Below are 24481 nucleotides of genomic sequence, written 5' to 3'. Positions count from 1 at the left end.
ATATATTTTATACATATTTAATGCAAATAGACCGCCTTTACAACCCCGAAACCAGCATTACTCATGCAGAGCCACATCAGCACAACGATAATGTACACAGGGCTGCCAATGGTGTAAATGACCTTTATTCAGACTGAGAATCATCTGCTTAAAAAACAAACCCACACCCCTTTCAGCTCCTCAACCACATGATCCTCTCATCCAAGTCAGCCGTAAGGCCACACAGTGCTAAAAAGCACCCACTTTTAAGAGTCACTTCGACAAATATCTAAAGGGTTTTTTCCCCACAGTCCAGAAAGAGCTCCGAATTCCAGCTGCCTGTCACTAGCCCTTTAGTAAACTCAGAGCCGGAAGTCTTCCTCTTTGTTTTGTTTTTTTTGCTGTGTTTCTTATGCTGCTTCTTTTTCTTTTTCTTCTTAGACTTGTCCTGTAAATAGATAAAAAGATAAAAACATATTCATTATTAAGTTCAGTTTAGCGAATCCACCCTGAATAACATTTCTGTAAGTGATGCGGGTAGCATGTTCAGTCATTTCCGCCCTCATGTGGACAAAAAAACAATTCCTCTTCAATCGGCCGTCCTTTTCATCCTTTCAAACAACATTTAATACATGAAATGATACACTGCCATATTATGTTTTTTAATGTTCTTAAAAAAGGTCTATTACACACACAAAGGCTACATTTATTTGATCAAAAATACAATTAAACATTAATATTGTAAAACATTATTACAAACTGAATAGGTGTTTTTATTTTAGTATATTTTAAAATACAATTTATTCTTGTGATGGCAAAGCAGCCACTACTCCAGTCTTCAGTGTCACAAGACCCTTCAGAAATCATTCTAATATGCTGATTTGATGCTCTGGTCTGAAAACAGTTGTGCTGCTTAAATTTGTTTATTTGAGATTATTTTTTTTTATTTTTTTGATGAATAAAAAGTAAAAAAAAAAAACAGTATTTATTAGAAACATTATAAATGTATTTACTGTCACTTCTTAATTTAATTCATTATGTTAAGATTATTAGTTAATGAGTCTTTTTCTTCATGAGCTGATGAGAGTACACTGGTAGTTTGTTAAACTTTAAGAGTCTGAGATATTTTGTGGCAGACATATGATAAAAATAAAAAAAAAACCACACTACCGTATCCTTTTTAGAGCTTGACAGATAAGTGGTATTATATGATACTATGGAGTGTACAGTAGTTGTACAGAAGTAAAAAAACAACTTCAAAAACACTTTTATTGTGTGATCTATTTCTTTAATGTCTTGAAATGAGTCTTGAGTACCTTGTCTTTCTCTCCATCCAGTTCCTTCTTCTTTTTCTTGGATGACTCCTAGAGACAAAGGACATCGGGACAAATCTCTTCATGGTCACCAGCAATTCAGCTTTCATGCTAATTTCTTTTCAGCACTGGAAATGAATATTAATAAAAGCAAATCAACATTGTTTCAGTTAAGCCAGATACTTCTTTAACCGGCAGGAACAATCTATTTAATCCATGTCATTTTTTCCCTTGCAGATAAACAAACAATACCCTGCTATCAGTCTCTGACTCGGTGTCAGAGTCATCAGACGCTCACCGGGCAGAGGATCTTTTCCTCTTTTTCTTCTTTTTCACATTTTTCTTAACATCCTGAAAAGGCAGAAGAACAGAGAATATTCAGTCATTTTAGCAATGCATCCAAGTCTGAGTCTGAGGAGGAACCGGAGAAGGAATCAGAACTCGATGAGGACGAGGAGGAAGATTGACCAAACACAACAAAAGCAGAATTTGTTAGACATAACACTGATCTGACGAGCCACGGATAACAGGCCGCATGGATACCACCTTCCACCTTCCAGTATGGGACATTATTTGAAACCAATATTCCACTTTTCCATTATCAAATTCATTTTTGTTTTACAGCTGCTTTAGATATGAAAATGGAGAGCTCTCCTCCTCACCCTACTGGACTTTTTCTTCTCCTTCTTTTTCTGGAAAACACAAAGATAATTCAGGAAATTGTAGATACATTTTAAATGGAACAACAAACCATAATAATAATAATAGTAATAACAACAATAGTAATTACATATCGTGATTGCCAAATTTATTATAACTGATGTTGGATTACTGGCATTTGAGTTGAAACACATACTGGAATATTTTCAAGCAATCTTCTGCCTTTTATAAATCACTATTTATTCATCACTTTTGATATAGTACTTGGGATGAAATCCATAAAATGTAGGATAAAACCTGACTGTGCTTGTATTTTATTAATGAGATCCCAGATTTCTACATTAACCCTTACCTCTTTCTTTTCCTTGTCTATTTCTTTCTTTTCACCTCCACCAAGTACCTTCTCCCTGTTTTTCTCCAGTTCCTTCTTCCATCGCTGAGAAAAATGAGTTCAAGCACACAAGATCCAGAAAGCTGATCTGAGTCTTTTGCAAATCCACTACTGAACCTCTACCTTTGTTCATTCTGTCTTCAAAATCAACCAGGGCTCTGGAGCCTTTCTTTTTCTGTTCCAGCTGTTCTTTTACCTCCGACCTGATATACAGAACAAACAGAGACACACATAAAGAAATATGATCTTAAAAATCACATATATCCACAACTGATGCTTCGATTTTCATCATAATCATGTCTTCATACCATGATGGCCGTGGACTGCTTAGATAATGCTGAATGGTGGTGCCAAAGTTGGGAATAGGTACTCAATGTAACAACAATGCTACTACTAATAATAAATATTAATATATCTTTATTTTTAAAGGAAAAATCACATTTGTTTTTTGCTTAATTTCAACAGTAAACCTCTGTTGTGCAGCACTTTGTTTGCCAAAAATAAAAGGATTTTTCATTTAATTAGGATAAATTAAATTGTTTTATGCCTTCATCTGATTACCAGAAAAATTAAGAAGAACATTTTATATGCCCCATTATTGTTTTAAAAAGGACCCTATACAAAAAGAAAAAAGAAAAGGTTTAAAATACAGGCCTGTGGCTCTTAATTTCTTTTTATGAATTCACCATTTGTAAAATTATGTTTACTGTTCATTTTTTTAGAAATATCAATAGCATTTGTATTAAAACTATATTTACTGAAAGTAATAAAAAAAAATCGAGAATCGAATCGAATCGAGACATCTGAATCGATACCCAGCCTCTACTAAATAAACGCATACTACATATTATTATTATTTCGCTGAAATCTTTTTTTTTTTTTTATTAATTCATTACTTTTCATATGCTCCCCATAAATACCGCAGCAAACATTCTGTACAACAGGACAGTCAAGTTAAATGTGTGCTAGCCACATACATTAGCCATGCCATCTCAGCAATACTAACATTTTACAAGTTGTGCCAGCCTGCAAACATATAACACAATTTATATCAAATGTCTAATAATCTTGTTCATTTATTCTGTGAGTAGACGTGGCTAATATGTTTAGCTGTTTTGACGGGTTAGCACTGCGGCTCAAAGGCTCTTGATTATTTTCCCTTGAAGTATTAGGAACAGGCGAGTTTGGAAACTACCTTTACTTACCACTCTATTATCTCGCTTGTCCATTTCTGCAGATTTAGCCTAAAACCTATAGGCCAAAATCTATGAAATCAGCCTTTTGTTTACATGCCTCTGGTGCTTACAGACAGCAGCACGGTGTGTGTGTGTGTGTGTTCAACATGAACACTAGAGGGCACTTCCATCTCTTCCTTGGGACTTTTTAAAGTTAGAAAATCACAGTGAAGACATTTATAACGTTACAAAAGGTTTCTATTTCAAGTGAATGCAGTTCTTTTAAACTTTCTAGTTGTCAAATAATCCTGAAAAAAAAATTGTTTCCACAAACATACTGAGCAGCACAACTGCTTTCAACAGTGATAATAAGAAATGTTTCTTAAGCAGTTATTCAGCATATTAAGTAAAGTGACATACAGCCAAGTATGGTGACCCATACTCAGAATTCGTGCTCTGCATTTAACCCATCCAAAGTGCACACACACAGCAGTGAACACACACACACACACACCGTGAACACACACCCGGAGCAGCGGGCAGCCATTTATGCTGCAGCACCCGGGGAGCAGTTGGGGGTTCGGTGCCTTGCTCAAGGGCACCTCAGTCGTGGTATTACCGGCCCAAGACTCAAACCCACAACCTTAGGGTTAGGAGTCAAACTCTCTAACCATTAGGCCACAATTTCTGAAGGATCAAGTGACACTGAAGACAGGAATAATGGCTGCTGAAAATTCTCTCATCACAGAAGTCAATTTCACAAGCCAGTTTTACACACTGGAATATTTATTTTACAAAAATATGAAAACGTCAGGCAGATACAGATATAAAACAAATGCGAAAGCAGCTTTTTTCTCAATGGCAGCAAATTGGAATCTTTAGGTGGGCCAGTTTAATAAAACTCATACAGGAGCCAGAGCCTAAGACAAACATTAGCAGCAAAACCAGTCCAGAAAAAAACAAAAAGAAAAAAAATACTACCATATCTCATTCACCCTTGTTTTAAAGAAAAGAAAAAAAACTAATATGGTCATATAAGGGCACAATGACCAACACTCTCATTTCAATTTGGTTCTTGCAAAAATTGTATAATTCTCTGCACTTTACTGACAACAGTAGCTGAATGAAATGAATTTATCAACAAAGCATCTGCTTTAAATGTAAGAATGTGCTGTTTTAACAGAAAAAAACATAGCTTAAAAGAGATTAATTTTAAACTGAATTTCAGTATTTCATCATAAAAAGAAGATACATTCTACTTACTGTATGATTAACCATCATTACTGGACTAGATGAGCCAGATTATGACTAGATGAACCAGACAAGACTTTTTTTAAAAACAAAATTAATGTCACATGCACGTGATCTACAGTACATCCACATGCGATTTCATTGCTTAAAAAATATAGATGCTAAAGCAGAAGAACGCAGAATGATTTAGCAGTAGAATTACATACAGTTGAACAAAACTCTCAATCAATCAAAGCGTTGATTAAAAAAAAAAAGTTACAAATATTTTCATGTACACATTTTTCGATCCCCACATCTTACAACAAAGCTGACAACATAAAATGCCAAATAACAATAAAAAAAAATATACACCACAATTGGGTGTTTACAAAAAACATCACTCTCCACTGTCTCCAGCCAATGTGGGAAAAAAGAAAACCCTGACCAACACTTCCCACTTCTAATCAATGTGCACAGTTAAAAGATGGCTAAAATAATTACTTTTTTTAATGATTACATAAATCCATAAAACAACGAGCAACAAATAAAATTAAAAGATATACGTATTATGATTATAAAATAGAGCTACATCATAGAACATCAGAAATCATTCCACTCAGTTTACATATCTTTTTAAAGAATAAGTAGAATGAACCAAATACATTTGATGCAGTCTAAAGTGATATAACACTTGATTATCAATGAATTAAAATATAATAATTAAGCTGCTGATAAAATAACATTAAAGAGTCATATTATAAAGGTAATAATAGATTTTCATTACACAGTGTCTGTGCAGCAGCTAAACAGAATGAAAACATTGTGCACATTGATTAGAATATGTATTCATGGTGGATGATTTAGCATATTACATTATTGTGTTTTAATGGATAGAAATTTCCAGCTTTATGATTTTTAAATTCAAAGTATTCTCTGTCTGGAGTACATTATAAATTATTTAAGTCATAATGGGAAAACATGTAAAAATGGTCAAATATAATACAAATAAAATGCAATAAAAAGAAACCAAAATATAATAATAGAATATTTAAAAAGACACTTTTATTGTTACTGTCCTCTTGGGAACAAGCTTGCCGAATTGATTACAGTTGTTCAAGTCTACAGTGACACGAGGCATAGCACCATTAGTTCATCACTGTTTAATCACAAATTTGAGTATTACATTGACAGAATGCCTTCTGAAGCATTACAGCCAATTAAAAAAATAGACGAAATGTCAATAAATAAGAACAAAATGTAGGGAGCAAAACATTATGTACCAATGTCCAGCAATTTCAAGCAGTCTCAAACTTAATTTGCTTAAAACTTTCAAATAGATTTTGAAAATGACTAACTAAAGCAAATTATTTCAAACAACAAAAAAAGAAATCAACAACAGATTCACTTAAAAAAAATCAAATCAAATAAAATAAATCATGGGGAAAAGCTCTGAGATGGACGAATATCAAAGGTGCTATTTTTTTTCAGCATGACATCACGCCAAAAATTCTAACAAGAATGGGTCGTACATTGGAAAGCCTAACATTTAATACATTTATAATGTTAAAACACTATGAATTATTCACCAGACTAACCAAGCTCAAAAAACGGATTAGTTCTATACAAGACCCATTAGCATAAAGGCATACAGTTACATCGGTTTACATTATTTGATATCTAATGCCCTCTGAAATCACCAGATCTAATCACAGACGTATCTAGAGGAGGGTAAAGCTGTGCCAGCGTAACGTCAGCTCAGTGGAGATTTTAAAAATGGTGGCGTTATACACCAATCATTTGTTAGATTGATGCACTGAGACACTGATCATAGAATATTTGTGAAATCAAACATGTTAACAGTACAAAAGTTGCCGCACGACAGTGAACTAATACATAAAATATAATATTAATATTATTAATAATAATATTATATAAATAAAAAATAATAATAAATGCTGAAATGACCAACTTTATGTTTCATTACCTGTTCAGATTTATGGAAATGCAAGTGAACCATATAAATAACCCAATACTATTGTATCCGGAAAGCATTGAGACCCTAATCGATAAGGATTACTGTAAGATTAATGATTAAACTAAAACCTGAACCCTTGTTGAATCTAAAACTAGTCATAAATAGACCTGAGCATGGAATGCGACAGAATGAGTTTACCGATCCTGAGAGAATGAATCACGCATCAGTGCTTAAAGGGATAGTTCACCCAAAAATGAACATTCTTTCATCATTTTCTCACCTTCATGTCGTTCCAAACCTGCATGACTTGACTTCTGCGGAACACAAAAAGATATTGAGAAAAGTCTCAGTGTTTGTTTTTGCCCGTACAATGCAAGTCATGGTAACCAAACCTGGTTGGCTGCCAACATTCCTCAAAATATCTCCGTTTGTGTTCCACAAGAAGGTTTGGAGCAACATGAGGGTGAGTAAAGTGAACTATTCCTTTAACTGTGTGAATGTTTTGTAGTACTACAGTGCCTGCCTATAGCTCCTCATCAAACAGCTTCAGCTGGAATCACCAGGCTAAATGCTAAATTCTGAAGCAGCGTCCTTCCTTCCCGCCACTTGTTCGTCACACGCTAAACATGAAGGCACTGAAAGCAACCCATCTAGCGGACTTGGTGCACTTTTTGTGATGATCTATCCAGACAATTAAGTGAAACTGGAAATGGAAGGATGTAGCATTGCGTATAAAGAAAAGAACCTGGACTTAATCAATGAATTCTACATGGGATTATACATTACTCTCCGAGCCTGGAACGAATCTCGCTACCTGACCTTGAACTTAACACTCGCCATCTCTATAGCTACTTTTACTAGACTTTCATAACTATGCGCTAACGCTTCCATACATGTATTTCTGTTATCCATCTCAGCTTGTTTCTGCTCTAAATCAAGCCTAAATTCAACATGCAACCCGGCGTGGGTCATCCTTCAACTACGTCGCGGCACTAAATCCCTGACCACAGGGTGCAGACTGTTTGGTATACGTATCAACGAGTTTTCTACAACAACCTACACCTTCAAGTTCACTAAAATTAAGACATAACATGCCAAAAACAAAATGTCAACAATCAACACTGACATAATAAAATAAGTGAACAGGATGTGGAATTCATATTGAAGAAAAAAAATACAAGTATATTATAATGTCAAGGAACTATGGTGTTAAATAGTGCTTCAAAGCGTTTGGTAGCTCTGTCCTGGACGATTCAAATGACACCAGGATGCTTGTGACGAAATGCCATATTAAATAGAGCACTAGAGTGTCTGTGGTTATGCAGTCATTAAAAAAGTCACACGAGGAGATGTGTCCACACTCTCCTGCTTGAACTGCGAAGTAACAATGTGATGGGAAAACAATACAAAAAAAATCCTCCTGGCCTGTGACTCAGAGGACTTTGGAAGTGTGAGCTCCAAAAAAAATAAAAAAAAGTAATTAGCGATTGTATCTTAAGGTGTAATATAAGAGGTTCCGCTCAACGGGCCTGAATTTGCAGTAGTTGTGGTTCTACATTTGCTTAATCCAAGTGAGACGGACACGGTCCCACGTAAGACCTTGCTGTTTTATGGCAGTGATGTGCAGCTAAGACTCAATTTAGACCTTTGCATTGCATTTATGCATACAGACGGACGATCCCTGGCAGTGTCATGATGCGGCTTCAGATTCGAGAAGCACATTTTCCTCTGAGCAGACAAACTTCCTTTGAGGAAGGTGGGTGGGAGACGAGAGCAGCTTCTGATATTGTTAAACACATAATTCCAGGCAGCATGTTGTTGATCCATATTAGCTGGCAGTAGTGAGGGCAAAGACAAAACACGATCGACCAATAGTTGCGGTGATGTTTTTAAAAGCAGCATGTAATGTTATGCTATGAAAGACTGGTTCATAGGGGGTCTTTGTCTAGAGTGGGAAGCCACGTCTTTTCAAGCAGCTCTCTCCTCCAGGGAGGGCTTTTTGCTGGGGAAGGGCTGGGCGTACAGACTCTTGCTGGTGCTGTCGAGACTCTGGAAGTACGGGTGAGACAGTGCATCATAAGCTGATATCCTTCTGGAGGGGTTAAATGACAGGAAACGCTGTGCAGGGAGGAAACAAGAAGAGAAAACAATAAGTAAACAGTCTATGGTACTTTTATATAAAAGTCATGTGCTATTTGTGTCTCTTATATAAAATGACTTTTTTATAACAACACACAGACACACACACTCTATATACTGTTATAAAAAAGTAATTTACTGTATATACTGTATAAGTCAATTCTGTTACCATTTTAAGGAATAACTGCATTTAGTTGAAGATAACACAATTAAATATATTAAACTGGAAAAGTATTGATTTCATAGAATGACATTTTACAATAAGTGTCAAGATATTTAAAATGATGATATCTGCTACTTACAAGTAAAAGTGATTTGCCCAGCTCATCCATGTCAGGCACCAGGTCCTCTATTGGCTGGGGAGGGCGAGGGGAAAAGGCACTCTGTGGCAAGCCCACCTCCTGTGGCCAGTCCTCTGGAGAAGGGACCCCCACCACACTGCAATATCATAATCAAAACAATCAGTTATTGCAATTTTAATTACGTCTCAATACAGTCTTATTAAACACAATTCTAGCAATTTATTGTAGTACTTACTCAAAAATCTTGCCTAACTGGTCAACATCAGAGTTCCCACGGAAAAGAGGTCTGAAGAAAGAGAAAGATTGCAATTAAATGCAAGATTCATTTTACAGCAATAATTAGACTTGAAAGGAAGTTTTGCATTCATAATACAAAAAAACTATAAACAAAAATAAATTAATAAAACTAAATTAAACAAATACTGAAATTAATAAATTAAACTAAAATAATCTTGAATAAGTATAAAATGAAATGAATAAATAAATGAAAATACATAAAGATAAACCAAAACAGACTAAAATAAACTAATTAAATAAATAAAACTAACATAATCTTGAATAATTTTTTTCAATCAATCAATAGACTGAAATAAAATAAAACAAAGCTAAAATAATCTTGAGTAAATTAATAAATAAAAATAAAATAACATTGAATCAATCCAACTGAAATGAATCAATAAACTAAAAATGAAATGAATAAATAAAACTAAAATTAATAATCCTGAATACATAAGTGAAATTAATGAATATACTAAAATTAATAAATATAATAAATCTTACAACTTAAATTATAAGTAAATAGCTTCACATCATATGCAAGACTGCAGGGACAGTCATAAAACAAAGGTTACGTGTATAGATGTACGCTCTTAATTCTGTAATAATCATGAACAGTCTCCTGCCTGTCTTCTAGAAGTGAAAAGAAAATCCTTATAGGTTTCACTGTACAAATAAGGCCCTAAAGCCACATAACAGACATTGGTCCACTGTATGTGTGTTGTTTCCTGGCCAGCCTGAGGCTGAGAAGATCTGAGGGCTTTTTCAGCACATGCTGGAGTCCACCCGCCTGCACCGCTGCTGGTGCCTGTGGCTTCAGGCCAGTCAGGACACCCGTGGGCGGGCATGCTTCCCTTGGCATGCACACAAATTCCAGGAGCCACAAGCCCAGGCCTCAGACTCCAAAACACACCACAGAGTAAAAGAGAGCAAAAAAAGCTATTTATCCCTGCCGTCTGCTTTCGCTCTCCACATACCTCTATGTGAGAGAGCAAAAATGACAGAACAGAAGCACAGAAATACATATATATGTGATTTATGAGCTAAAATAAGCTCACTATCAAAGCGTTAGGTCTTTGACTAAGCAGCAAAAACCACATTTGTAATTCCCCCCGCTGCCACCAGATGTTGCCCAACAGCAAGACAAGCTCAACCGCTCTTTCTTCACAACCACATGGAGCTTCAACTTGATCTCAACTGTAATCAGACAAAGAGCCAGAACCAGAAGTGAGCACGTGCACGTTTACTTGCGCCTCCGTGGTGTTCAAAACACCCTCAAGACTAATTTAGTTAGTGAGAAAAAGAGAGACAAACGTCTGCATAATTTTCAGAATGAAGAATGTGACTTCCACTATTCAACTTACAGCTACTATACAGAGGCGTCTTTGTACGGCTAAGATGCTGAACATTCTTTACAGGTGAGACGGACGCCTCAGATGCTCCTGATCCCTTACACTTTGAACCCGCTTGTTAAAAAGAAAATTGCCATTATCATGCCTTTCACATGCTGCATCAACTGCGGAAGCCCTTAAAGGCAAAGTCAGTCCCGAGCAGTTAAATCAGACAAAAGCTGTTCTATTTTCTAACAGCGAGTGGGGAGGAAAGATCTCACCTAAAGCGGTGTCATGCCAAAACAAGTATGGCTGAAAATCTCTAAAGCACATTCTGCCTTCCCTTGGGCAACTTTTTAGTCTGAATGAATTAGTGGCTTTTTGCACAAGGCAGACATTATGCCGGGGCAGAGGCTTCCTGAGTGAGTGGGCACAGGCAGGCACACACCAGGCCAGTACACGCAGTTGAGTCACGCTCCAAGTGCCAGTGTCTCTATCCACATTCCACCCGCTCGACCTCTGGAATGCATCGGTGTATCTGAATCGGTAAACGCTGGCTCACCGGAAAAGGTTTGAGTCAATGACCACGATACAGAAAAGGAAAACATTAGTTTATAACACACGTGCAAGATTCTTGGAAAAGCACTCTTTGTGTTTGTGTTGGTTTCATGTGGTTCAGGAAAAACTTTTAAGGAGAAATAGCGAGTAAATGTAACCAGCAATTCACAAATATTAAGCATTAACTGGTTATGTCACCATATTACTGTTAACAACCTGAACTAATAAGACTTAAAACATTTATAAATAATAATAATCAAAGTTTATGCCAAATTACTTAATACAAAATACTTAGAGATAGTTCACCGAAAAACTAAATTACCCCAGGATTTACTTATGCTACGCCTACGTCATCCGCTGCAACACCACTCTGTCTTGAATGTGCGTAAGACTGTTAGTGAAAACTAGAGATTAAGGTTTCTAAAGTTTTAAATATGGATATTTTTCTTACACAAATGCATTACTTCACTTCAGAAGGCCTTTATTAACCCCCTGGAGCTGCGGAGCACTTTTTATGATGGATGGATGCACTTTTTTGGTCTTAAAAATGTCAGCTCCCATTCACTGCCATTATACAGCTTGGAAGAGCCAGGACATTTTTTAAAGTAACTCATATTGTGTTCATCTGAAAAAAGAAAGTCATATACACCTAGGATGGCTTGAGGGTGAGTAAATAATGGGCTAATTTTTGGGTTAACTTTCCCTTTAATGAGAACTCCAGCTTTGACTTTATGATACATAAATATACATATTTGAGCTATTAAATTATGTTAAGAATCATATTCACTGTTATTTTGGTCAATACTGAGATTTTCTATCACAATGAATTTAGGAAACATGATGAATTTATTAAAAGTTTTTATTTATGTCTTTTTATTAATGGATTTTCTGGAACTTTATTTATAACCAAACTGAAAAACAAATAAAAAATAAATGTTAAAAACAGATAATTTTTCTTATTGTTTTTTTATATATTTTAAGCAGTACCTCTACTTTTTTGTGAAAGCAGCTTTAGGTTGTGAAAACAAGGACCTGAAAGCCGTCGCGCGTTGACTCTTCACGCAATATGCACAACATTGGTAAAAGCGGAATGTCAAAAGCACTTTATGTCATTCAGAAACACACTGACTGATAACTACATCCTCCAAGAGATACAGATACAGACTTGCATAAAGTATGTCTAAACTTTGTGCATTGTGAGCATCAGACAAGTAATGATCCTTTATAAAACCCTCAACAAAACAACTGAGGTAAAACGTGTCAAAGGCCCACATTACACAACCCTCTCCAGGAAAACGCTGTTCCTTCAACAGTTAAACTTCCATCTTAAACAAAGCCATACAATATGTTGCTGGCTGAGGTGCTCTACATCTTTATAACTCTCAGGTGAATCGAAAACCTCCATTACTGGAGTTGGCGCGTACAGCGCGGTGCACTTCTCAGACATCAGAGGAGAAACCTGGTCCCAGGTGCCCTTTAATCTGCAACAGGTGGCCTTTTAAAAAGCATTCTTAATCACCTGCAGGAGGAGAAAAGGTGTGCTAGTAGCAGCAATAAAAGCCCCCTTTAGCCTTCCGTTAATTCAACATCATCAACAGGGAGGAATGGAATGTGTCAACAAAGCATATACACATGAGCTTTTTCACACACAACTCTTTTGGAACCAGTGCCTTTCTGGCACTTAAGACGCTTAGGATAGGTGACCGGTTTAATAAAAGAAACTGCTTCCTGGGCATCATCAGTATTCTCACTGAAAATAAGAAATGAGTTCTTTGTAGAAATCTTGTGTGGAGCAAATGTAATGAACCTTAAGTTTACTCTTTTTAGAACCTTAAAGAAATAGAATAATTTTAATGCACTACAAAGTTGGAGAAGTAAAAGCCACAAAGAAAGAACTGTTGAACCGTTAAATCCTGCTGTCACTGCATTGAGCAGCTTTAATAAATGTGTCAGTGCTGAGTTAAGCAGTTGGAAAGATTCGTTAAACCACACACAGATGAACGGATCAGGTCTGTAGTGCCTGTCACAACCACAGTGACAGGTTTTTTTTTTTTTATGTCCGTTTTAACCTCAGCCTCCTGCAAAAATCTGGTCAGATACAGTATGGACCCAAATAATAAATGTCTTCTAAATTTCATTTTATCTCCTCGCATTTCTGTTTTTTCTTTTCTTTTTTGTGTTATACCATACACATACAACCATAAAATACTATATAAAAATATAGTGATATAGTTTCTTAAAACTAATTCCATAAAAATCATTAATAAAAAATCAGAACTCTTGTTGCTCCCTCAGTTAGCTGAGCATCACCCATCAGAATCCTCTATTTTACTTTGTTTTACCGTAAGTTACACAGTGATACTGAGCAAACTTACCGCCGTCTGAACATCTCAGCAAAGATGCAGCCGACACTCCACAGATCCACAGGAGTAGCATAGCTGGACTGAAGCAGCACCTCAGGAGCACGATACCATAACGTCACCACCTGCACACACACACACAAATAGTTATTAGAAAAAATAGCACACCAGATATCCTCATTTGCATGGTCTTACTAGCCATTATTGATGTAAACAAGACACTCGTCTTCATATTCAGTGACTATTCTTTTAGGCATTGTTTTGCATAATTAATTGGAATCACATCAGAATGACGCTGGCAATGTCCACACATGAACGCTTGTTCAGTCTATATATTCTATCTCTACTTCTAAACCGACCTCATTGACCAAACAAATACATTATACAGGCTCAAGGAGCCCAGGAAGACTCAGTATGCAGGATACTGCTGTTAACAGCTACAGTAGGGAGAGCCTCCAGACAAAACTCAGTGACCCTGCTCCAGGGTGGACGGCTTCCAGGTGCTTTCCCTCCTCAGTGCTCTCTCACTCTCCTCCCAGTAGGCTCTGGGCCCAGAAACCCCCAGGCTTATCAGCCAAATCAGTCAGGCTCGTGTTTGTAAGCAAAGCCTGGAGTGTATATCAGTGACTCGTATCCTAAAACGTGCAGTGCTCTAGGGTACGCCACAGGAACTGAAGGAAAAGGGTCATCCTTATGGCAAAACAGAATCAAACTGACATGAACTCTGTTTATTTCTTGGGTTATAAATATAAGACACATCTAAAACTGGTTCAATTCAATTTAGTTCAGATCAAAATCAGATACATCTATACTTATCTTACCATATACAGTAAAAAACTAAATGTTTAACATCATATGTAACTTTCCCGTAAAATACTGTCAATTGTATGGATTTTTTAAGTAAAAATTTACTGTTTTTGAACAGCTAAAATAACTGGAATCAGATGATACCAGAAACCTTGCATATTTAATTTTAAGAAAAGAAAAAAATACGGTACTTAATAAAATATACCGTATAATACACAGGCACCAATATGCCATCCTGTAATAACTGAAACATTGTCACCGGCTTTTTTATGGTGCATTTCTTGCAACCACTGCTGTCATTATTTTACTGTAAATTTAACTAGATTTTTTTTTTCAGTGTATAATCAATATAAATTTATTAAACCTAATCCTGAATTAAAATGTTCTTTCAATATAACATCTTAGGGTCTTTAAGCTAATGTCAAAATGCCCAACTACAAACACAACAGTGAATCAGTTCTAGACAATTACTACCTAGTCAGCTTGAATTGAATGCAAATCATTCTGATTCAGTATGTAAATCATTCTAATTCTAAAATCCAATGACTCATTCATGTTATAATGGTTGCGGTGCAAAATATGTGCACGTTTTTCGTATGTATAACAGACTATATTTAGTGAGGGGACCACATGTGATGTGTTGACGCGTTTTCGTTTAAGTCTTCCTGGTTTAGTGGAAATGGGGAGGAAGTTGAAGGTGAAATAAAAGGATGAAGCATTTTGGCCTCTTTGTTGCCATGTGACCACAGCAAAAGTACATAACATATTCTAAAATTGAATCTTCTGGGGAATTTCACTTCATTAGGAAAGTGGTTTTGTATTTAAAAGATTATAGAAGCCCCAGATCAGACACATATTGACTTAAACCAGTTGACTCAGACTCAAATTTGTTTACTAGTGAGCATAAAAAACCCACTATGATAAGGACAGTATAAAGTTTATATTGGCTCACTTAAATGCCTCCTACAACATTAAACTCTAAAGACTTCTAAAAGCCCATTCTGACTGAGTCAAACAAGAACAACCATTTCAGAAGACAAGTCTGCAAGCCCAACCTGACTCTATCATCTTCAATCCAAATATTCTGGCCCAGCTGAGCTTGTTAACTGCAATGAAACAAACTCTAAGCTGCTGTCTTATCAAAATGTGCACTACCAAAAAAAAAAAAAAAAAAAAGAGGGTATGCTGCTTGACTTCTAGGAAGAACCACATACAGCCACTAACTGATGCTCAAGCTGAAGTGTATCCGTTTGTATGACAGTGTTAATAAAAGTCCACACCGCAAGCATACACACGCTCTTTGCTGGCGCACACAGCATCTCACTAGCTAGCTGCAGCTCAGCGAAACTTAAGGTACACTGCAGTGATTAAACACTGTAAACCCTCGAAAGTACAAGATAGCACTTCAGAATTATTGTAGCAAGGCACATGATAAAACGCAACACATTCTTAAAATGTCAGAATGCATGCAAGAGCCTTGGTTTTCTTCAGTGTTTCTCTCATTGGTGACACTCGAAGATGGCAACAGCCTGTGACATTTACCCACAGAGTTCCTCTGTCAATTTGGCACATGCCACAGTCTGCACCAATAGTAGCACACACGACAGTGTACTCACATCACCTCAGCTCACGTCAAACACAGAACGTATGTCAGAGCGGCTGTATCCTATGACTTCAAAGCATATGCATGTAGCTTCTGACGTAAATTAACAACGATTCGCAGAAAAAGAACCGCTTCATCGTCATATTACCATTAATTAACCAAAAGGGCAGAGAGACTACTGTACACGTAAGATGTAGCAAATTGAAAGCAAAGCAAGTTATGTAAGGCTTGGAAGATTTAATCTGAGATTAACTCATTTCATCCTGCGGGTAACTAAATTAAAGAGTTCTACCAATCTATTATTAGTATTTTTAGGTGCCTAAAGATGTTGCATACAATAGACAACTTTTTGGAAGAGCTTACCAAATTTTAATTCTTAAAACCTGCATGACTAATGTAGAGTAGCCTATGTTCATATGAAAGATTATGCAAATAATTCTAACAGACATTATACATTCAAAAACAGCTAGGAGAATGTAGAAATTATGTAAAATAAATAAATTAATAAAAAAAATAAAAAAATATTTTTAGCATACTACCATTAAAAATTTTAGGTCAGTAAGATTTTTTATGAATATTTTTTTTCAACAGGGACACATTGATCAAATGTGGCAGAAAAAAAAAAACATAAATAATGTTACAAAAGATTTCTATTTAAAAAGAAAATGCTGTTGTTTTGAATTTTCTATCAAAGAATCATGAAAAGAATGTAACAGGGTTTCCACAAAAATATTAAGCAGCGGAACTAGAAATATGAAATGTTTCTTGGTACAAATCTGAATGACTTTTGAAGGACTTGTGACACTGGAGACTGGAGTAATGGCTGCTGAAAAGTCAGCTTTGCTATCGCAGGAATAAACTAATTTAAAATGTATTCAAATAGAAAAGTTGCAATAGTATTTACAATATTACTGTTTTTACTATGTTTTGAACAAATAAATGCATTGAGCACAAGAGACTTATCGTCTAATCTTACCATCCCCAAACTCCAACGGCCTCGTCCATGAATACTTGAAAAAATCTGGGTATTAAAAGGTTAACATTTCATCTTTGGATATGGTTTGCTTTTTATTTGATCGCATATAATAGTTGCTTTGAAAAGAATGTCCTTTCAGTGAAAAGATTCCATTTAAAGTTTCTCTCGCTCCTCCTCTCTGAATTTCTAACCGTGCTAGTGGTTGTGCGACAGGGTAGCCTACAGAGGTTTTTCTGAAACCGGCCGCTAATAAAAGGGTCAGATAAAGCAGCTCTGGCTGACTCCAGATTAAAAGAGAGCATTCTGTGCATTCCTATCTGGTGAGACAGTGTGGGCCCTCTCAGCCTGAGGGAAACCAAGAAACTCTTCTCAGCGCTACTGACCAAGCATATCCACAACAGCCCAGCGGCTCAACTCTTGCACTGGGCCACCCTGCACTCCTCCAGCTCATGCACTCTAGCTCCCCATTACCCAAACCCCTCCTTTGATTTACCCCAATAGGTTTAAAACAATAGGCACAATGCGATTCAGAATGAGCCTGGCTGATGGAGTTGGCTAGGAGCCTCTGTTTACATTGTCTCTCTCAAAGGAAGCGAAGGATGAAAGGCCCCTTCAACACAAGACGTTCATCCGCATTCTTTCAGGCCGCCCCCGGACACTTTTAAAGGGGCAAGTCCACCAACTTGGCACAGCACAATGCCGCTTGCTAAAAATGAGCCTCCATGATGACCCATTATTCAGCTGGTAATAGATCAGGGAGTGATATCATTAGCTAGCTCCTGAAAGCTCTCTGCACACTAACGATGTGTAAAACTACATATTTTTTTAAAACCGACTAATTGGTCAATTGCATAAGTGACTAGTCAACTAATCTGACTTACTTGTACAATTATGCATTTCTTAAGGGCACATTTACATAAGATGTTTAAAAAAAGCTAGGCGGAGCTCAGTGGAATGGAACAGAATTTTATTTATTTATAAAAATCTATTAAAAAATAGAAGTTAAAGTTAAAATAAGATTAAGATTCAGTTAAAATGTAACTAAAATCAATACAAGTAAAAGTATTTCTTATTTTGATGAGCCGTATGGTGCAGAAAGTTTTCCGTAATAAAATATTTTAATTATACACTAACAGTTAGACTGAATATACAGGCCATTTTTGTGTCTGCTGTGCTTGCACATTGCAGTCGTACTGAACAAGCCTCCCTCCAGCCATGTTTTGTCTTGGGACGAGCCATTCTTTGCCTCCCAGTCAAACGGGCTGTAAACACTATTATTGTGAAGCCTGAGGGTTTTCCCCTAAAAATCAGTTTAAAAATGGCAACAATACTACCAGGTTTGGAGATTGGAGAAAGATATATGAAGGCCCAAGCAAGCAGCATGCATAAACTGTACACAGTAAAGAAAAAAACCTCCACAACTGTTGCCAAAGTATGCAGAGCTTACAGGAATGCTGTATGGGGCCCTCTCTGAGCGAACAAAGAAAGCACAGTCAGACTCCTTTTCCCCAGCGCTACCACATCCGCACATCATTAGTTGGAAAATTCCTGATATATGCTGTAATTTTTTTTTTCTGGTACAGGCAAGGCTTTAATACCCAGATGCCATTGGATCCTGCAATGTACCCCCAAATCAGTCTTCTTTCCCCGGTTGGCCTGCATCCATCGGCCCATCAACAAATAGTACTGACAAGGTCCCAGAGCAAGGGTTCAGCGCTCTCTGTGGACCACTAGCAAAAGAGGTCACACAGGAAATACCAAATAAGACTCTCCCTGTGCACTGTGCTGCGCCACTCTTTGTGTGTCTGTTGGTGTTTGGAACCCCCCTGCTTTTTCCGCTTGATTTTTTTCTCTTCCTTTCTCCTTTTTGGAATACCGAGGGAGATATCTAAACATTCCCAGAGTGTGCGGCACGTGCTCTCCTGCGTGCCATGTTTTCCTTTTTCCAGACAAGCCGCTGCCTCTGAGTCTGTCCAAAGCAGAAGCATATTGTCTGGCAACGAACAAGCCGCTGCGCTCAGCTCAAACCAAGACCGGTCTAAAAGAAAATCTGGCCAGATTCATCTGAACCTAAACAATTTTTCATAATTAAGATTTATGTTTTGGACAGAATGTCTTGCTAAGAAACACAACTATTTGGAAAACTCAGCATACCAACCCCCCTGTGCATTTCAAAACTTGTTTCAACGGCAAACGCCCGTAGCTTGTTTCAGCCTGGCTAAATTTTTTGCTAAACCTAAGTGTCACGGTCACACAAAAGGTTTTATATGAACAAAACTCAAGAGGAAGCACTAAAGCGCATGTGTCTGTTTATCTCCTCAAAAGTGTGACCTCTTTTGAAGCGTAAGAGTGGGACAGGGGGTCCTGCCAAGCAATGATGAGAATGTGATCTTGTTCCAGACTTGTATAATTTACTTTCTTCTGTGGAACACAAAAGACGATATTTCGAATAATTTGTTCATAAATTGAAATTCAATGCAGTCCACTTGTTATTTTGGACCCCATTGACTTTCATGGTATGGACAACAACAGCTGAAACACTCTTCATATTAACTTTTGTGTTCCGTAGAAGAATGTCATATATTGTTTGGAGAAACATGCAGGTAAGTAAATGACAGAATTTTTCTTTTTAGATGAAGTATCCTCTAAGAAATATTTGATTAGAGTATCACTAGCTTTATGTTGTCATGACATGCAACAAACATTCCAAACACAAAGCTAAAATAGAACGTACTCTGTTTAAACATGTTTGAACTATTAAGTTTCTGTCAGACTTCCTTTAGCAAGTTTAATCTCTGTATCAAATTCAGTTAAGAAGGGATGATCTGATTGGATACTGTTGGTTTGCACTGGACAGTTAAAGGAATACTCCACCCCAAAATGAAAATTTTGTCAATAATCACTTACCCCCATGTCGTTCCAAACCCATAAAAGCTTCTTCGTAAAGATATTTTGAAAAAAAAATTGGGGCTTGAGACTGTCCCATTGACTGCCAAGTAAAATACACTGTCAAGGTCCAAAAAAGTATGAAAGACATCGTCAGAATAGTCCATCTGCCATCAGTGGTTCAACCGTAACATTATGAATTGACAAGAATACTATTTGTATGCGAAGAAAACAAAAATAACGACTTTATTCAACATTTTGTCTCCTCTGTGTCTCTCCGCATCACCGTAGCGCCATTTTGGAGAACATTGCAGAATGCAAGCAGCGTACGTCTTCCCTGTCAGGATGCACTGTTTTCGTTCAAATCAAAGCATAAATACACATAGAAAACGTATCCTTGTGTCGCGGCTGACACAGAATAGCGTACGCAGTTTGTGGCGGATATTTTTCAAAATGGCACTATGGTAATACGGAGAGATGCTTTTCATACTTTCTTGAACCTTGACAGTGTTACTTACTTGGCAGTCTATGGGACAGTCACAAGCCTCCCGGTTTTCATCCAAAATATCTTAAATTGTGTTCCGAAGATGAACAAAGCTTTTACGGGTTTGGAAACGACATGGGGGTAAGTGATTAATGACAAAATTGTCATTTTGGGTGGAGTAACCCTTTAAGCTGAGCTCAAAATGGAAATACCATTAAGCATATTCATTTCGTTAAAAGGCTTGAATAATTTCTGCTGTTGAACAATGAGTCATTTCCCCTGCCCACACGTGTATTGAAACAACTACAGCCTCATTTAGGAATGCCAAGCTTCACTTTCGATCAGAGAAGGGACTTTTAAACACAACAGGTTGTCTGTGCGTCTCTTCCTATTCATGCTCACATCACAATGATTATCGTCTGCAACAGCCTGCTACCAGGAGAGATTAGAAGAGGCGTGAGTCTCTGACTGCAAATCTGACCAGACGTGCTTAATGAGAGGACAGATGGAGTGGACCGTTAATTGCATTATCAGTTTGTTGGACTGTGGCCCTACTTGTCAAGCTGTTTAGACAGCCAAAAATGCTCATTCATCTGCCAGAATACGTAGCTACTATCCATGATTGTATGACTAGTCAAGTTGTGTAAATTGATCAAAAAAAGTTGAACAAGAGATCAAAAATGATACTAAAGTTCCTTAAGCAAACAAAACTTGCTTAAAGACAGACATCATCGAAAAAAAATAACTGTTCAGTGTGTCAGATTTTGATTCAGTAGCCACTTTTCAGTGAGTTTATTCACTAAAAATCATTTGTTTATACATCAGACCACACGGTTCGTGTGATATAAGCAGTCAGAAGAATTAAAAATTATAAGTCATGAATTTGTACACCTTTGAGAGAGATTGTTTAATTCAAACTGATTACCCTTGAGTTTGAGAGTCTTTTAAATGATTCTCAATTATTAGTGAATCAGACTACAGTGGTTGCACTATGTATTTTTGAAATCACTAAACCCAGCTCACAAAAGCTATTTGTTCCTTAAATTAAAGTTATATGAATCCTTCTGTAAACTGAAGCCTCCAAACCATTAGATGTCAAATGACACAATCTGCTTCAGATTTGAACATATCCGTCATCCACGGTTGTTCAGTGAAACTCAATCAGCATTAAATTGTGGTATTGTTTGTGTTAGAGGACGAGAGTCCAGCAAGCTGTGGTCGCTAGGTGATACAAACATACGGGATTCATTCTACCATGAGAGGGGAAGGAAGTGACAGGGCCCACAGGACTCCCACAGCACAGACTGTTATGAAGTTTGTGGTATGCAGAAAAACGGTTGCAGGAAAAGAGGGATTCTTTTTTATCTCAGCACAATTTGAGTCGCGACAGCCACTTGTACAGAAAATCTACACAAAACAAACCAAAAGACTTGCAGGATTCTCATGTGCTTTTGGATCACTTCTGCAGATGGCATCTATTTCGGAAAGCCCTATAAATATGTTTAATAAGATGATAAAAGGACCAGACAGACCCATTCACTTTGTTTAATGCAAAAATGTTTGGAGGTCTTGCAGAAGGAGCATAGTAATAGATTAATCTATGCTTACTTAACACTTAAATGATGTAAAAATTGCACAACAATCAGTCGGATAAATGATCTGAGGCATTTGCCTGCTGTTCCCTAAATCCAATTTCATGAGCAATGCGGTGCACATGATGTTTGCTTGAGCAGGATCCTAATCGCTTTCATGGGACAATCCCAGCTGCCTCCATTTCTACAATAACCCATTTGATATAAAGGAAGAGTCCGCAATTGATTTCAACACCATACAGTATGCTAGATTACAGTTTGCATGCTTCGTAGTGTCAACCGCAGCTTCTCACTGTACATGGGCTGAGATACAAGCAACCTATTAGCTCACCGGACATGCCTGTACCTACATTTTTGCAAGACTCCAAAAACATACCTACACATACAATTTACTGCAGTTTCCAATGGAAATGGATGGACAATTTTATTCCTTCAAACATTATGATTACAGGGCAGATTATCAATTGATAAAGACTATTTTCACATTGGTTACACCTCAAAACACTATTTCACATTAACGTATAACACTATCTTAGTCCATAATTTGTACGTTTAAATGTTTTGCATCACATAGCCAGCTTTATATGCATGGTTTTTCTGGCATAGTAATCTTGTTCAAATGGCATGGATGCTTCAGCAAATGTGTTTTTAATCTAATGGTATCTGTTGTTAGCATTATCAGTTTAGGATAGGGTTTAGTGTAGGTCATACATTAATTTCAAACACAGTAGAGAATTAACCTTTTATCTCCACTCACAGTTTAATTTTCAAACAGCATCCACTGTAACTAAACTTTGCAGGATTCACGTTCATCTGTTTCAGATAAAACTGAAAACTGAATTTAATGCCACACCCTGGAGATTTCACTCTGGAAAAAAAAAAAAAGTAGAAAAAAAAAAAAAAAGTGTCGCAGAAAATGTGCAAGAATCAAAATTTTTCCAATGAACTTGGTTTGGAAAAAAAAATTCATCTAATTCACCCAAAAAGGCAAACAGGAAAAAAGTTGCTGTTTTGTGTGCATGCTTTAGGCTGTCAATCAGAATTGGACAAAAGCCACCAAGAGAACCAGAGTCATTCTAAAGATCAACAATGCTATGGACCCATGAGATTTGTATGGTCAGGCTAATCTCCATCTCTCTGTGCACCCGATGGGTGGTCCATCCAGCCCTCGGTCGCTCGGTTTTTCTCATCTACAAGGCGGGAGCAGAGTGAGAAACCAGTACAGCTGAGTTTTGTAGTCCCTATTAACATCTTTAACAACAATGATGAAAAGTATATAGTATATATGCTAAAGCTTAATCACATGATATGTGCACATTATATAAAAAAATACATATAACATTAGGTAAGTACCACCAAACACCCCACAGAAAAACCCCAAAGGGGATATTTCTTTATGCTTCATGCAAAACAGGTATTATTTACTTCATACTAACGGTCTGATTCAACCTCCTTGAGATGAGAACGCTAGTCTGTTTTGAATCATCGTAATTCTGCAAGCGTTCTGGTGGGCAGTTATGACTCAGCCAACCGGTCCATTCAGCAGTTCTTAAGTCTTTGAATGTACAGTTTATGTCAGCATGGCAAACTAGTAGCTAACACGGAGTGTTGTCATAGAATGAGGAGCCAAAAGCCATAACAGCACGTCTGCTTTTGCATACACAATAACGACATTCCTGTAACTGCCAAGAGAGAGAGAGGAAATGGATTTTTTTAGCTGCTTGAAGGGCGGGTGATAGGGGGATTCCAGACACGGGAACATTAATCAGGAGAGCCAGAGAGTCCTTGCTCACTGTAAGCAAGCATTTTTTTCTCAGTTTGTGTGGGGTGTGGTAAAACGGTGGGGATATTTTCTAATGGTAGATTCCCAGGTGAAAACACAGAGACTCACCCGCCCAACGACTTAACAGCCAGAAGCCCCTTATTAAAGAACTGAAACAATGTTTTTTGCACAGCAACCAAAACCACCGAAACCACACAACTGACAGAAGGCGCTGGCAGTCATTCAGAATCTGCCAACTGAATGAGATGTGAAAAAGTGTGTTAATGTAGTATGCTCTTGCACTCCCTTGTGCATGTGATACGGACCAACTATAATTAGATAGGTTCAATTTAATATTCGCATCTTGACATCTTAACTAAATTTAAAGATGCAATACATCAGCTATGCAAAAAACAAATAGCTGCTGACTTAACTTGCACTCTCTAAGAAGAGGAAAGACAGAATGTGCTATCTTTTGACATCAGAGCCATCCTCAAGAGAATGCGACTTCAAAGGTTGGCTGAAGGGAATTGACTTGATAGCCCAGTCTATTTCATCTCAGCTTAGGCCACTTTGTGAGGCCAAAGACATGGGACAGCCTCTGCAAGTTTCACTTTACACATTATGTGCTTGTTTTCAGGCACATTTCTGATCGGTAGTCTTTCAGTGCTACATCTGATTG

General features: G+C 37.1%; 1 protein-coding gene and 1 long non-coding RNA gene across 7 annotated transcripts in view; both read right to left on the bottom strand.

Moving 5' to 3' along the window:
* Positions 1-109: 109 nt before the first annotated feature.
* On the bottom strand, positions 110-3699 carry LOC109110951. Of its 5 annotated transcripts, none has more exons than XR_006157323.1 (4): positions 3549-3699; positions 1545-2546; positions 1296-1420; positions 110-427 (listed from the first exon to the last, which is right to left on the bottom strand). It is a non-coding gene; the product is annotated as an uncharacterized LOC109110951 (long non-coding RNA). The 5 variants fall into 5 exon arrangements; XR_006157325.1 differs by having other exon boundaries at positions 1296-1343; XR_002021317.2 differs by having other exon boundaries at positions 1591-2546.
* Positions 3700-4286: 587 nt separating this feature from the next.
* Positions 4287-24481, bottom strand: part of cdk6 (cyclin-dependent kinase 6) — a 35964-nt gene continuing 15769 nt past the window's right edge. For both annotated transcript variants that reach the window (XM_042746065.1, XM_042746066.1), the window contains exons 5-8: positions 13705-13814; positions 9400-9450; positions 9165-9300; positions 4287-8841 (exon numbers count right to left, since the gene is read on the bottom strand). In XM_042746065.1, coding sequence (XP_042601999.1) covers positions 8692-8841; positions 9165-9300; positions 9400-9450; positions 13705-13814 — 447 coding nt within the window. In that variant the 3' untranslated portion in view covers positions 4287-8691. The remainder of the gene's footprint in view (positions 8842-9164; positions 9301-9399; positions 9451-13704; positions 13815-24481) is intronic.

This window comes from Cyprinus carpio, chromosome B19, assembly GCF_018340385.1.
Source record: "Cyprinus carpio isolate SPL01 chromosome B19, ASM1834038v1, whole genome shotgun sequence".
Lineage (NCBI taxonomy): Eukaryota > Metazoa > Chordata > Actinopteri > Cypriniformes > Cyprinidae > Cyprinus > Cyprinus carpio.
This window is presented reverse-complemented; position numbering and strand designations above follow the sequence as displayed.